Source organism: Genypterus blacodes, unplaced genomic scaffold, assembly GCF_046128005.1.
Source record: "Genypterus blacodes isolate CSIRO-AG114 ecotype Tasmania unplaced genomic scaffold, CSIRO-AGI_Gbla_v1 ptg000039l_1, whole genome shotgun sequence".
NCBI classification, from domain to species: domain Eukaryota; kingdom Metazoa; phylum Chordata; class Actinopteri; order Ophidiiformes; family Ophidiidae; genus Genypterus; species Genypterus blacodes.
Genome location: NW_027466852.1, coordinates 3,706,564 through 3,721,430, shown reverse-complemented (window position 1 = coordinate 3,721,430; position 14,867 = coordinate 3,706,564). Strand labels below are relative to the sequence as shown.

Here is a 14,867-nt window from a genome sequence, read left to right as displayed (position 1 = left end):
GTGTTACGTTGAACTCCCAAACAGGACAGACTGCATGTACAAATGATTAGAAAGCCTTTGTTTTTCTCATGTACTTTTCCTATCATGCCCCTGTTCATAGAAATGACATAGTAATGACTATATTCATTACTAAAGAGCTGTGTCCAAGCTAATTTATGATCCATCGTGTTTGCAGCAGCCAAATTCTGTCTATTGCACAGAATGTCAAGGGACTGCACAAAGGATGTTGAACACAGCTCTGTTTTTGCCTTGGGGTCCAAATTACACTGTGACTAAATGTCAGAAATAGCTAGCAGTTACTTTGGCACCAGTTATCATTGTCAAATTACCACTTTAAGCAAGTGAGTGTCAGCCAGGGAAAAGGGAAAGAGAAGGGAAAATTGTTTTCTGCTTCAGATTGTCATCCCTAAACCTGCCAAAATGCGTACTGATGGAAGACGATTCCTTTCTTTGCTCTTAAATAATTGTAACTGTGGAGCACAAACCAGTAAATACTCAACAATGGAACTGCAGGATGGCAAATGAAAAAAAAGCTTTAACTGAGTAAAGAAAATTTGTTTTCAGTGCCCTTATTCAGAAAACAAATAGACTATGCAAGGAAGGTAAATCTTAGGCAACTGGACTTGCTGGTAAAGGCTGTAAAACCAGACTGTCTTACTCTATGTTGTCCTCCAATCTCACCACACATCCAGCTCGACCGGTCTCTGTTGTGATTGCACCAACCGTTAATCTCTTCAAATATATTGCAGTCCATTAACTGTTGAGAGTCATAGGAGTGACACAAATCATTAAGACTAATGACTAGAAACTTGAACACCAAATAGTTTCTTCATCACAGGACAAGGATGGGGGCGAGTAAGTGTGGGTTTGTGCGACTGCTGGGGTGGGGGGTGCGGTGGATCTTAGGGTGGGATTTCCCTTTTGTTCTTTTTCTCTGCCCATAAGAACTATACCTGCGCAATCATTGAAATAACAACACTGATGTCATCTAAAACTCTATGATAAAATCATTGTGCCATTTTAACATAACCTTTATGCCATTGTCTTAATTAAAATGAACATTACACAATGTGGTTCTCTTTATGGTTTTAGTTCTCTTCTTTCTCTCTCTTTGCTTCTCTCTCCTCTGTAAGAGAACAAAAATCTGTATATGGCAATGTGTTACACACATGGATCCATCCAACAGAACTGTGACTATGTGGCTTCACTATTGTCACTCTGGTACAGAACATAGTTATTCATCTCCAACAACGCTATTATCCACCACCTTTACAACCCGACTGTCATTAGACCAAGTGACCGTTTCTTCGTCTCCTTATGAATCTCGTCCATATGTGTATCACATTTCCGAGGTCCCAATATGTATTTCCGTTTTCTCCCCCTATCTCTGTATGAAAAAAATATTCTCAAAAATGTCCCATAACTGCATGCTCATTTAATGGTCAATTGCTTTCTTCGATCAAAATAATATTCAACAAACAAACAAATAGACAGGGGAACAGTCGCTTGGCCTAAAGTGGTGTTTGACTGAAAATCTGCCAAATAAGGACCATTAATGGATGGTATTGTATGAAGGGTAAACCTCAAATTCCATTGGTGAAGTAACGGTGTGGGTGTACACAATTTACCTTGGTTTGTAAATGGGTTGCATGCAGTTTGAACATGAAGCAACTTGTGTATTTTTAGTCTGTACAAGCACTGTGTTGTCTTAAAGTGTGTTTATTCTATTCTCAGCACAGGTGATGCAGTTTAGCAAGTACATCAGATAATTTGCCAGAGCAAGATCATGGCAAGCAACATTTTCCACCCTGAGCTCCCTGTCTGACTGTGCACAGTGAAAGAGCATAATGTTCACAGCACCAAAAATGGGATAGGAGAATCAGACTCGGGAGAAAGAAACAGGTGAAAAAGGAGTTTGATATTTCCCGAGCTCTCAATGCGGTTTAACATAATCTGATGGTTCAGATCTTGTCAGGAGTGTTGGCAGTGACAGAAAAAAAAACATATACATTGACCATCAAATAGCTAACTGCACTCTCAAGTACTCCACGACCATAGTAGCACACACAGACATTTATCTGGAAATAGAGTGCACTCTAAACTTACCTCCACAAAGTGCTCTCTGTGACGCTCCCAATGTGAAAGTCATACAGCTTGGTGAGAATGAGGATCACCTGGAAAGAGAAAGAGATTTGAATATCACAATAGTTCACAAGGGATCACCTCTTTAAGATGAGGTGGGGTTATTGATATGTACTTGTCCACACAATATACAGTAAAAGGGACATATATGCATATATTTTCCTTCATTTTGAAATTGTAATATAGTTAGCATATACTAGATGTAAAAGACTCTCCAAAATATCAAAGAAGATTATGGCAGGTTAGGTAGTGTTCCAAGATCACTTATGTGAATATTTTCATCATGGCGATCATCATTTCATCATTAAGATTCAACAAAACCTTTGCTGGGCAACTGACAACAAAAATGGATTGTACCTTGTCCTCTTACAAAAAATGACTTGTCATTTTGTGTGGTCTGCTTTTCAATGATCATTATCCCCAGATTATAGTCCAATGAATGGATCAAACAAGCAAGGATGACTTAAATGAATATTTTTATTATTATCACATTATATATGATGAGTTTACAGTTTATTTAGAAAATAAATTTCTCTCTACAATTGTGGGTCAGTTGTCACAATTTTTTACATGTAGGCCAGGCCAGACAAAGGTTTTTCTTAATTTTTTTTTTTTATATGAAATATCTTACCATTTTTTGCAACAAGTGCCCTCCACAGTTGTGTGGGCATGCCTCACTCTTCAAAATGTGTAACTGAACTTGGTGGACATGATACTCAAACTATCATGTCCAAGCTAATGCAAATGAATGTGTAATGAATACAGTGAAGGGAGAGGGAATGTAAAAAAGCACACTAAGCTGAAAGGTTCTAAAGGTTCTTTGTATGTTTGGAGGTAGTATTCTGCATTATTATGCCATTACGAAACTTCAAAGTTTTATTTTGATCTAACACACTCTCAGGTTCACTGCAGTACAAAAGCTTGACCCTTCTCTACTGTTCAATGTTTTGGTCTCAGTTTTTTTGGGGATATTCTCTGCACTTTGATAGACCTTGTGCCCTAAGAGTAAATCAGAGGACATGGAAGGTTGGATCTGCTTTGACAGGATCAGTGGTTAGTTGTTATACTTGACAACACAGTGATCTGGGCTCAGCAGAGCTTGTGGCAGATAGTGCAGTGAAGTCTGTAAGACCTCAGCTGCAACCTGTTGATTTCATGGTGGGTTTCATAGTGTGATTTCACTGTCGAGAGACAGCTGGGGGATATGCAGTTACAGTGAGGATGACAGGCAATATACACAGTCAAGGGGAAAAACTGTTTATTACACTTTACCATCTGGTAACACCCATGACTGATATTCACCCCTAGGTTACACAATGCAGTCAGAGGTTAGTGGAGTAATTAGCTGCACAAATGAGCAAACAGAGGAAAATGAAATGCGTGTGAAGTCTAAGTAACTTATTTAGCATTTGTCACATGCATGACCTAACTGCACTGGAGGACACATCATTTTACATAACAGATACCATTTTCATACGCTAGTCTGTGTTGTGTTTTCTGTCCTGTTTTCCTTCACTGATTAAATATATGCTGCTCCTCCTCATTAGCATACATGTCTCTCATTAGCATCCCTCTGCCAAAACAAGGCTATGGTTGTTTGAAGCAACCTGACAAGCTCGACATGAGTCACTTGGTATTGTCTTGACTCTGTTGTCAGGCAACAGCAATCAGACTACAAAAGACACTGAGATTCTGCCAATATACTGGCATTCTGTTAGGGTTGTGTCCTTGTGAAGCTCTGAAGCATGTAGTCTTACAGAACCTTTCCACCTCTGGCTGAGCCTCACTATACACAGAAGCACTGTGCACAAGCCATCGTCATAGCAGGGAATTTTGGATGGTTGTAGTGGGAATACGTCACGCTGCCCAAGGGGTCCTCCTGCTAAGGCTGTGAACATATGGTTTAGGCCAAGGAAGAAAGGAAGGCACTATCGTGGCGAAGGCTGTGTTGAATAAGGATTAGATGGGTTCTTGGTACGCTGCTACATCAGGGCAAAATTCAATCTATGGATGTGTTTTCAGAATATGTGCATGAGTAGAATACACTGAGGTTGATTGTGTTATAGAGGCATATTTGTTGCATGTGTGTGTGTGTTCTTGTTAACTGAGTGTGCATCTGTGTGTGAGACATTATGTGTCAGAGATGTAGTCACAGCCGCCCAGGGGTACACACTGAGATGAGAGCTGCTGCATACCACATGACAGGTTGATTTGGAAAGTCACATTGAATAACCAAGCCACCAGCTCATAAACAGAGACATTTTTTTTACGTACTCAGAAATTCCTTGAGAAATTGTAAAAATGTGTAAAATCATGGTGCCCAGCCAACTTCTACAGGAATTGTTCAAAAATGTAATGTTAAATACCGTAGATCTGACTTGGAAAAGAATGTGTACAAGTACACTGGGTGCACAGCAGTACATGTCAAACCAAGTATGACAGGGAGTCAGTACTTCAAGTACATTCTCCCCTGCTGAAGCCCATGTTGACCTCCGATACAACATCAACATCTCTTGCAATACCCTTATTGCCTCAGCAATTAACCAACTGTGGTGAAAACATGTTATTATAATACCTAAATGCCCTGTGTCCTCAAAGACCAAGTCAAAGTGCCAAACACAATTTTGAATGTTAGTTTAGCTCACGGCGTGCTAATGACAGTGCCAATGAATTTTCTGAGGAATATAGTTCTGCTTGTCTCTTTGCAGAGCAAGTTTAATTGTCATCATGATCTGATGAAATGCAACTGTAGCAGTCAACTGTGGGAGACTGCATAGGAGTGCCATTAAATCAAACATGATTATCCATAGTGCAAAGTAAATGAATTTGTTAATTTCTGTTGAATGCTATTATCTTTAAAACATCATAAACTTATTATTTATGGAGATGGCTGATATGTGTTGAGGATGATTGAAGTCAATATGTTATGAGTATTTCATCACAGACAAACCTTACAAAGACAAAACAAACTTACCACTTACAAAACAAAAAGACATACATACATATTGTATTGCACTAGAGCAATACAATATTTTCAAAATGTGTAGTACTGAGTACTGTACTTAAACTGAACCAAACAGTAAGATTTAAACTTATATATACACCAATAGCAGGTGGATATTTAACAGCTAAGTTAAATACAGTATAATGCATAATGAGTCCTCGCTAAGACACCTTGTGTTTTTGTCAGATAACAATAGATAGGAAGGAGGTGAAGGACATGATGCTTAGTAGCATTTCCTTTACAGATCCCTGTTATTTGTAATATATAGTTTCAATATAGCTATGTAGAGATGTAGGTAGCACAAAGCATGAATATTCTTTTCATGGTTACTTGCATTATAATAAATTTAATATTAAACCATTGATTGGAACAATGTTGGTAAGTGTCCTGGGTTAGGGGTTTACAGGGATCCTGCTAATCAAGCCAACAAATTATTTTACATTAAATTCAAAATAATTACGTTTCATTATGTCTTGTTTGCACCCTCTGTCGTGAACAAAAGAGCTCTCTGCTTTGGATGACAAAATGTCATGCCATTCAACTATCGATAATTCCATACACAATATGGAAGCAATATTTTCGGAGAATGGAAACAAACACAGCCAAGAGCAAAATGGCAACTGGAACCCAATCATTATCTAGAGGTGCTTAAGCTTCAACCCCCCTCGCAGTCACATCTCAACAGCTTACCAATTACACTGCCAAGCGGGCTAGAGCTGTTTATGAAGACAAACGTCAGCTGGTGGCCCTGTAACAATGCCAAAACACTGACACCTTCCTCAAACTATAGCAGAATAATAAAAGAAGCCATCAACTTGGTAGTACGTGGATGAATACACAAGAGAGGTGATTTCAAACTGTATGGATCTGCAATTGGAAACAAATAAAGAGATGAGGTAAACTAGAGTTGCGGACATATGATCTCATTGTTGTGGTTTGCAGACATATAAGCTCATTGTTGTGCGACAATAATGAAGCGGCCAGAAATCCACCATGTTGTTAAGTAAATAGAATTAGTGAGAAATGAGCACGCCAACATGTCTCCCCACACGTACACTTGCCCTTGGACACACATCAACATGCACATATTAACAACCTCTAAAACACACTACAAAGAGGAATAATCCCATTTTGTCCATGAATGGATATAACTGTTTCTTAACTATCATCATTCCCAGTAAACTAAGGCAAGACCCAAGGTTGTAGCTCAGTGGGCCTAAATGAATGTTTCAATTAACTAATGCCTTTCCCATGGTGAAGGCCATCACTCTGTGAAATAACCTTGATTAAGATTTAAAATGGGCTACATAAATGCAGTATGCTAGAGTGAACTGCAGCTGTGGATGCGTCATTGCACCACCAAGACAACAAAAGTCAAAAATCATCATTCATTCTTTCTACCCTTACTGTCCCTGTCTCTGTCTCCACTTATAGTCCTTAAATCACTCATTTCCTTCTTTATTTTTTTCTTCTCTTTACGCCTCATCGGAGTAAAAGTCATCTTATTTATTCCATCCGTCATGTGTGCATCGTTCCCCTGTTCCCCTCTAACTGCACGCTATCTGTCACCCAACCATTACCGTACCACCATTGGATATTCCTCCCGGCTAAGGCTCCTTTATCTTTGTTTATCCATATTCTTTCCATAAGCTCTCATTACTACGATGCATTTTTCCTCTTGCACTTCCACCACTAACCTTATTTTCTCCCTCTTATCTTAATTCTTTTGGGGTTTTTTTCCAATCACATCTCAGCATTCTCCAACATATAGATGTATTTATTTTTTCTCCATTTATCTTATGTTCCCGTCATTCCTATCTTTTTCCTTCCTTATGCCTGCCTTGTTTATTTTAATGTTCCCTCCCCAGCTTTCCCTTTTAGTTAGACAGACATACACTTACAATTGTTTATTGACCAGAAACTGGTTGTTGTTGTTGTTTACATGGGACATTCAATTTATCTGTGTTTGCTTGAATCTAGAAGTGTGTGGTCATGCTTTAGCATGTATTCAAACGACACAGACAAGGTTGGTTTCCTGTAGACTGGCCAGTATCCATCAAAATGCTAAAATGGACGACAGCAATGGATTTAATAATTTAAACTCCAGTGTGCACAAGGTATATTATATATTATATTATATATTATAACTGCAAGTGACAGTGTCATTTTTCTTTATTATGGTGGTGAATACAGACATGGTTATAAATACTACATCAGCTTATCTTGTTAGGGCTTGTAAACACGAGTTTGTGATGATCCTCTGTGTTCTTGTCTTTCCTGTCTGATCCTCCCTCGTGTGGGAGTGATTCCCCTTTGTTTTTGTTCCCCATATCTGCCATCGCATGCGTGCCACTCGGGCAGACTTCACACACCTGACTCTCCACTCCCAGGTGATGTTTTCATTGTATCTGTTCTCTGTATCTATCTCTTGGTTTCCTGTCTTATTTTGTTACTCACCTCTCTTCTCGTAACTGTGACTTCACTTCCTGCCCTTGTGAGTTTCCCGGCTGTGTGATTGTCTGCTCCACCCTAAATTAACTTCAGCTGTTCCTGGTTTGCCTTACCTGTCCATCACTCATTCCTTAGTCTATGTAGTCTGTGTGTTTTCCTCCATCTGTGCCAGTTCATCTTTGTTACTTGTTTGCTTACCTGGTTCCTGATCTTAGAATATGTTTTGGATTAAGTATTTTGCTGTCCTCCTCTAGGATTCATATGTTTCTATGGACTCATTCTCTGTGTACTGAACCCTTCTTATACTTGAGCCTTGTTTTGCTCCTGTGATTTACCTGTTTGGGTGCCTGATCCTGGCTTCCTTTTCCTGACACGAGCTCCCTGTAACCTTGTAGTTATTTCTGATGTTCGCAGTTTCATACGTTCTGTGGATTAAGTGAGCTTGATTTCTTGTACCTTCTGTAGATTTTTTGAGCTCCTGTCTAAGTGGTTTCCTTGAGGATTACCGTTTGCCCTGCCAGCCTTGGATTTTACTTTGCTTTGTCTTGGAGTTCTGGTCTTGGCACACCCTAAGGCTAATAGTGTTCATTATTTCTGTTACCCCTTTTCTTGTGACTATTGAGTTTAGTTATTAAAGACTACTCCTCATCCCGATTCCTTGTGTGGTCTGCATTTGAGTCCTCACCCTTGCACTCCATTAGTTCCCCATGACAGAGATGCACTGGGGCCTGTACTACCCGGGAACCTCAACAGACCTTGGCCTGGTTTGCGAAATTGGGTTGAGAAAATCTAAACATGGCAATCAGGATTTGTCGGTACCGCCTTCTTAATATGGAGACGTGCATGCTCTCATACAAGTCTGCAAAGAGCCTATAGGAAAAAGATGGAACGGTCACATGCAGATGTTATTTACAGAGGAGCTTCTGTGTGTGTATTGTCCTATTTTTATCCCTTACTGTAAAGTGTACTGAGACATTGATGTCAAATGCACTTTAAATAAAGCCGGACTTGATTTGAATTCATTTGAAAGATTCAAGTTGTCCTCAGTGTCATTATTGTATGTTGTTGATCGAATATCACCTGTGATCAATACCTTAGACTACATATTATTCTCGTCACAATTGTTTTAGTTGCAATCCTGGCACCATGAAACGCACAACAAAGTAAGTAAGAGGTGCCATTACTGTCTGCCTTCTGCTGAGAATCTGTAGCGTTGGTAAAGAATATCCTCGCTGTCTAAATATCCTCGCCCTGATTGATATGGGTAAACCCCCCTAAAGATGCTACAGGGATCCTACAGGAATGGTGTGTTATGTATAAATAATCTCATATCATTTTATATATCAGATATCTTACATGCTGATGCAATCATTTGATACTAGATTTAAAATCAAACAGTCTGTGTAAGTTAACATTCATGTTGACTACAGCAGACAGTGACAAAACTGTGCTTAAACTCTTTTAAACATGAAAGGAAAAGACAGAGGCCAGAACACATTGGTGTCATTAGGCCCTGTGGTAAAAAAAAATTGCGCTGTGATCTGCTGGTCTGACGGGGGGATTAAAATATACAGTATAATTATTTATATGCCGTCATCGAAAGAGCCATAATTGTCTCGCGGGCCGGATCAAACGGCCTCGGGCCAGAGGTTCCCTACCCCTGGTCTAATACCACAGCAGTTTTAGCCTGAGCATGTGGCATGGCTTTTGAGAAGAGCTGGATGATCAATATAGGGGTGAAAGGTAAGGAAAAGGTCACTTGATAAACCAATCAAAATTCCTACGTGGCAGGAGTAAGATTGCGTAGCTATCGGTTTTATCATTTTAAAACTTTGATTCAGGTGGACTTCTAGACTGTTTGAGAAATAACCTTTCCAGCAGGGAGATAAACCTGTCATATTATGTTGGGAATTCTCCCCAAAAAAGTTGCTGCCATTTCACATAAGCATTCGATATCCTACCTCAGCTTCAAAGGCTTGAGATAGTAATGTTACCATAACAACAACTGCAAAGCAGCTGAAAATGCTCACAGAGTTGCAGCCATTTTAGATTTTAGATGTCTACAGTAAACCATCACTGTCTTCTTTAAAGAGGATTAGTAATTTGTCAAACGCAAGCATATGCTAGCTTTGGTGATATGAAAATGCTAAAGCTTTTAAAAGAAAAGTTCATCAAAGACACAAGGAATTTACTTATTTTTCTCACACTACTTCTTGCTGCATTTCCTTGAGCTTGCTGTGTATGTGCAACACATGATACTGTGTTGAGACACACTCAGAGCTAATACGTGCCATTTGCTAATATTTGTCATTTGCAGACATTTGAATTACCATCATTTATCTATCAATTTATTCATTTATTTTTCACCACTTATCTAGGTCCAACAGTTCAAAGTCGATTTATGAGTGGATTGTCTCAAGGGAAAACACTCAGATGGTTAATTTTTGTCTCTGAAAAGATGTTACGACAAAAATCAATTTCAGACCACATGTATGAATATGTGAGATTCCAGTAATATATAATAAACAATACAGATTAATGGAGGGGATACAAAAAAAAGCTACCAATTTTGTGTAGACTATCTAGATAAATGATAGAGCAATTTCAAATATATCAAATTAAATGATTAATATTATCACTTGATAATATTGGAAGTAATGGAATATTCCCTCTTTTTTCTTCTTTATTTCTGAAAACAATGAGCCAAATCGATTTTGAATCACTTCTCAGAGCAAATTAGACCAGAATCTCTTCTTCCTCTAGAATCAAAAATCTCTTCCATGGCAGCAGTCAGAACAATGTCAACATTTTTTGAATCTTTAAAGCAGACTAGGGTTTGGAATTTTAGAGTAGCAATTGAGCCACTAAAATCTCTTACTCCAAGCATTTCTTTGTTTTACTAGATCTCTATCAGCTTTCAGAAGGTACCATGAAATACAGGGAGGATTAATTCCATGAAAGATATCTAGACCAGTAGTTCTCAACTGGTCTGGCTTCAGGACCCACCGTCACCCCTTAATGACAAGCCATGACCCAAATCGCAGAAAATGTTCAACTTCTCAAATGTATTGAATGAAAAGATACTGCAGTTTGAACCTGAGGTAGTAGAATAGAACATTAACCAGGACACTGACACATAAAAACTAGTTTAATGATAAACCAAAACGACGAGCAAGTGGTGATGCCAGAGAGGGAAATATTCCCTTTTACCCTCAATTAGCTGCATTTTAATTGGAACCAAAACTCTTCATTTCAGTAACTACAGCCTTATTTTAACAGACTCAACAGTGCTTTCATGCACAAACATGAAATAAAACATATAAAATAAAATAAAAAAAAAATACATAGCTTTAGCCTAGAACCCACTCATTGAATATATAACTAACACAGTCTAGAAGTCTTGATAACATAAATGGTATCAAATACTTCCCCCCTATTTTACCAGTCGTGCATAATTTTTGATTAGAGGGATATATTCGTCTTTATTCAGCAAAATGTTTATCTTCACATCATTCCCTTTTTTCACCACTATACCTCACTCAGCCCTTGAAATTTCCTCAACGCAAGTGTTAGCAAGAGCGGAAGAAGAGCGAGGGAAAGGGGGGATGGTTTAACTGCAGGCATGCTTGTGTGTCACTAAAAATCTGAAATCTTGGTGACAAGATACAGAAGCAGCAGGACGGCTGATTAACACCAGGCCCCGTCTTAAACTCTTAAACTCTTTTCCTGTAATGCCACCTCCTGTCTCTTAATAGTAAGTTCTGCTGAGGCAATGTGAGGGACAAAATGAGGGGATCACGGTTATTCTCTCATCAGTTGATGCAGTGGTTGATAATAAGCTGTGAACCATGATCACAAGTGAGTAATATTACATAGTACTCGGCTGACAAAACATTACCCCACCTATCATACTGCTACTTACCAATGAAATAAATAATTTCACGCTGTAGAACTATCAAATGAATGAATGAAATGAATGTATTACTAATTTCAAGCTTCGACTCAAACAAATAGTTCCATTGCTGTTACTCTGCCCTAGCCTAGCAACTATGCTGCTATGGAAAATGGCACATTGTCCATCACATGTCCATCCATTGCTAAATGTGACTGAATAGTGGTGTTGATGGTGATGCCTGGCTGCTTTGGTTTGAAAACCCAACACATCTTGTTGGGTGATGACAAGAGGGCATTTCTAGCTGTAGCAGCAATGCTAGTTTGTAGGTAGCTACACATAGCTTGGTTATGTGAAACAGCAGTGAACACTCCGTAAGTTCTGCAGTCATTAGTGGATAAAAAATAACCATGGAATGCTGTGATTGACCAATCACAGTTGTACATTACAGATGTGCTTTATAATGATGAATAATCAATGACACAGAATGAGCTTCACTGAGAGTAGGATGGGTCCAAAACAAACAGGAAACAACTCTGACACTGAAGTGATAAAAACTGGTGGCACATTTAAATGTTCTTTTTTTAAAACTATTGCGCTACACCATGACATGGCTGTGGCAATGACTTGGCCGATTGGGCCGCTGTTTTCAATTCCATTCAATTTCATGTGTTGATTCTGCTACACCTTAATTTAATTATTGCATTCATTCAATTGCTTGTCTATTTACTTTACTAGTAATAAACATTCATTTATTGATAATGGTTTGTCTATGTACATTTCTTTAAAGCAAAGGGTCAATGTGACAGCGATATGTGACTGATATGGGATTGATATGATTGTTGACTGTTTTGTCTTTATTGAATAGAATTGGGTTTGATTAATTTCCTCCCAATTAATTTACCCCTTGGGAGGTGGTTCCCCAACAATGAGTGTAAATAAAGAAGTATTGACTTTTAATGCTCCCACAAATTGAACCCTTGTATGTAACTTGCAAAACACAACTGGTGCACTAAAGCCACCAGAGGTGAGATAATTACAATTGCAAAATGTTGTGCTTTGCAAAATGTTGTGCTTGAAGGGACTGTTATGTTTGCCATCACCCCCTTGATGTATTGGTTTGTCTGCTACAGAAGCCAACTCTCTGATGGCTCAGGGGCTGCATACACTGACATCTGCTGTGACAGTGCTGTCTTAGCAGAGCCTATTATGGTGCTGATGCCACCCCAGTCCACCATCCATTGGTTTGCCTGTCCTTACTGATCGACTGTATTTGGGGAATAATTTAAGTACAGTTTTATTTTATTTTGCACAGACTTTCGAGTAAAGGTAGAGATAATCTTGTATTAGGGAAACTTATTCTGAGAAAAAAACATTAAGTCCACCTTCATTTGAAAATATCTTCTTCCACAAGAACTGACGGATTAGATAAAAAAGAAATGTTAAAAGCATTTCTGTGAAACGATGTGGACAAGTAAAGGAAGACAGATTGAAGTTGCTAGCAAGAATGACATTTGATATGAGTAATAACATCAGGCAATACTGAGTAAAAAGTGAATTGACAGCTCATAAAAAAGCTATTTTTATAATTAGTTTCTAACGACCAAGTCTTCCAGACAGATATTACATCTTGTTCTACATGAAGATACTTATTTTCAAGTGATCAATGGATATAAAAGGAAATATTCAGTTAAAACTGGTGACAGAGAGAGTGTCAAATTAAAATCATTTCAAATAATCGATAATAACACATCAATGCTTTCAAGACAAGCAAATTAAAGCCGCAATCACGCACAAAACGTTTGTATATTCTACCTGCCTTGGATCCATTAAAAGAACAAAAAAAGAATCCACCATTTTTTCATATGCTATGACAACACAAACAGACCTCCATAAAATAGCCGTTTGAAAGCGTTTGAAGCGTTTGAAAATTATATTTTACAACAGCAAAATGGCTAGCTATCAAGCTAGTTAGTTTCACACAACCACAGAGCAGCTGGCCAGAGCCCAGCCATGCGCTTTCTGCACAGCCCGGAATTTACATTTTTAAATGCCATCATATCATTCGCTCAGCCATAACCCAAAATATTGAATATATTACCAATCTTAACGGCATTCAGAAGCTTGTAATGTCCTTAAACAATCACCACCAAACTGGGGGCGCTGTAACGTAATCCAAACAGGAAGGAACATTATTCAGCCCAGATTCAGCTGACACCAAGAAGAAGTGACAAATCACTTTGAGTGAAAACCAACAAAAGCAGTTCCATCAAATAGTAGAGCTTCTAAGCTTGAGATCAACACCTTGCTTGTGCCATTTTGCCAATCCTTGACGGAGAAATAAGGCCAGAAGTGCTCCTGACCAATGGAAAAATGAAAGTGTGGGTGTTCAGTCTGGGTCTGGAGCCCTGTGTAAAGCAGTTGAATGAGCACAGACAGTTTTCCTTTGAATATAAACTTGAAATACAAGGTTTGGAGCTTTGTTTCAGTAAATATATGACTTATAAAACTCATTCTCCCTGAATAGATGACACAACCAAAAGAAACAGAAAATGACCATAATTTAGTAAAACTTAAATAAATTATATCATCCACTGGGTCTCAATGGCTAGAATTTGGTACAGATTTAGACAGGAGCAAAGGGAACACAAACACATTGCGTCCAACACAAAATGCTTTGTTTCCAATGCATTTGTCTGCGGAAAGTTAATGATATAAAGGTACAAACATTTCATTTTTATCTGAATTTTCATTCATAATTATATTTTTCTTTCAACATATGGAATCTCATTGTGAAGAAGTCTCAAATCATTACTGTATTTGCTGTGTTTCTGTAGTGTTTTTATCAAGAGTTTTCTTATAAAGAATATTTCTTTCACTTGAAATTACTCAAGTCGAATTGTTCATAGTACCAACAATGCACAAATTGTCAGTGTGGTGAATCTCGAGGCAGATTGTCATCAACATGCACCAAACTAGAGCTCCAGAAAGCCTTCATGTCTGAGCCCATCATTCACAGCCACTGCAGGTCATCAGCAGTGGGCGTCACAGGAGCCCAGTGAACTATTCTGATTCAGTTTGATTCGTTTTGACATGTCTAGCATCAGGAATCTTAGTGAGTCATTTCTGAGATTTCCACATGGAGTCCCGAGTGGACCTTGGCTGAATGAGTTGAGGGGCAGCTAACAGGGCTTCGGGTGAAAAAATATAGATATTTACATTCAGGGAGAAATAAGGGCTTGAACATTGTTTTACAGGGATGGATTAGTAAGCAAAATATTTTGAGACCTGTGGCTCTTCAAGAAAACAAAGTATGTAAGGATTGTTTTATGGGAAAAAGTATAATTTTGTATGTATGATGGAGGCTTGGTGAAAAAT

General features: G+C 38.4%; 1 protein-coding gene across 1 annotated transcript in view; it reads right to left on the bottom strand.

Annotated features, from left to right (window-relative positions):
• sorcs3a (sortilin related VPS10 domain containing receptor 3a) overlaps window positions 1-14,867 on the bottom strand; it is a 177,264-nt gene that overhangs the window by 103,360 nt on the left and 59,037 nt on the right. Inside the window, exon 2 of the mRNA XM_076147969.1 lies at window positions 2,107-2,174. Within this exon, the coding sequence (XP_076004084.1) occupies window positions 2,107-2,174 (68 nt within the window). The remainder of the gene's footprint in view (window positions 1-2,106; window positions 2,175-14,867) is intronic.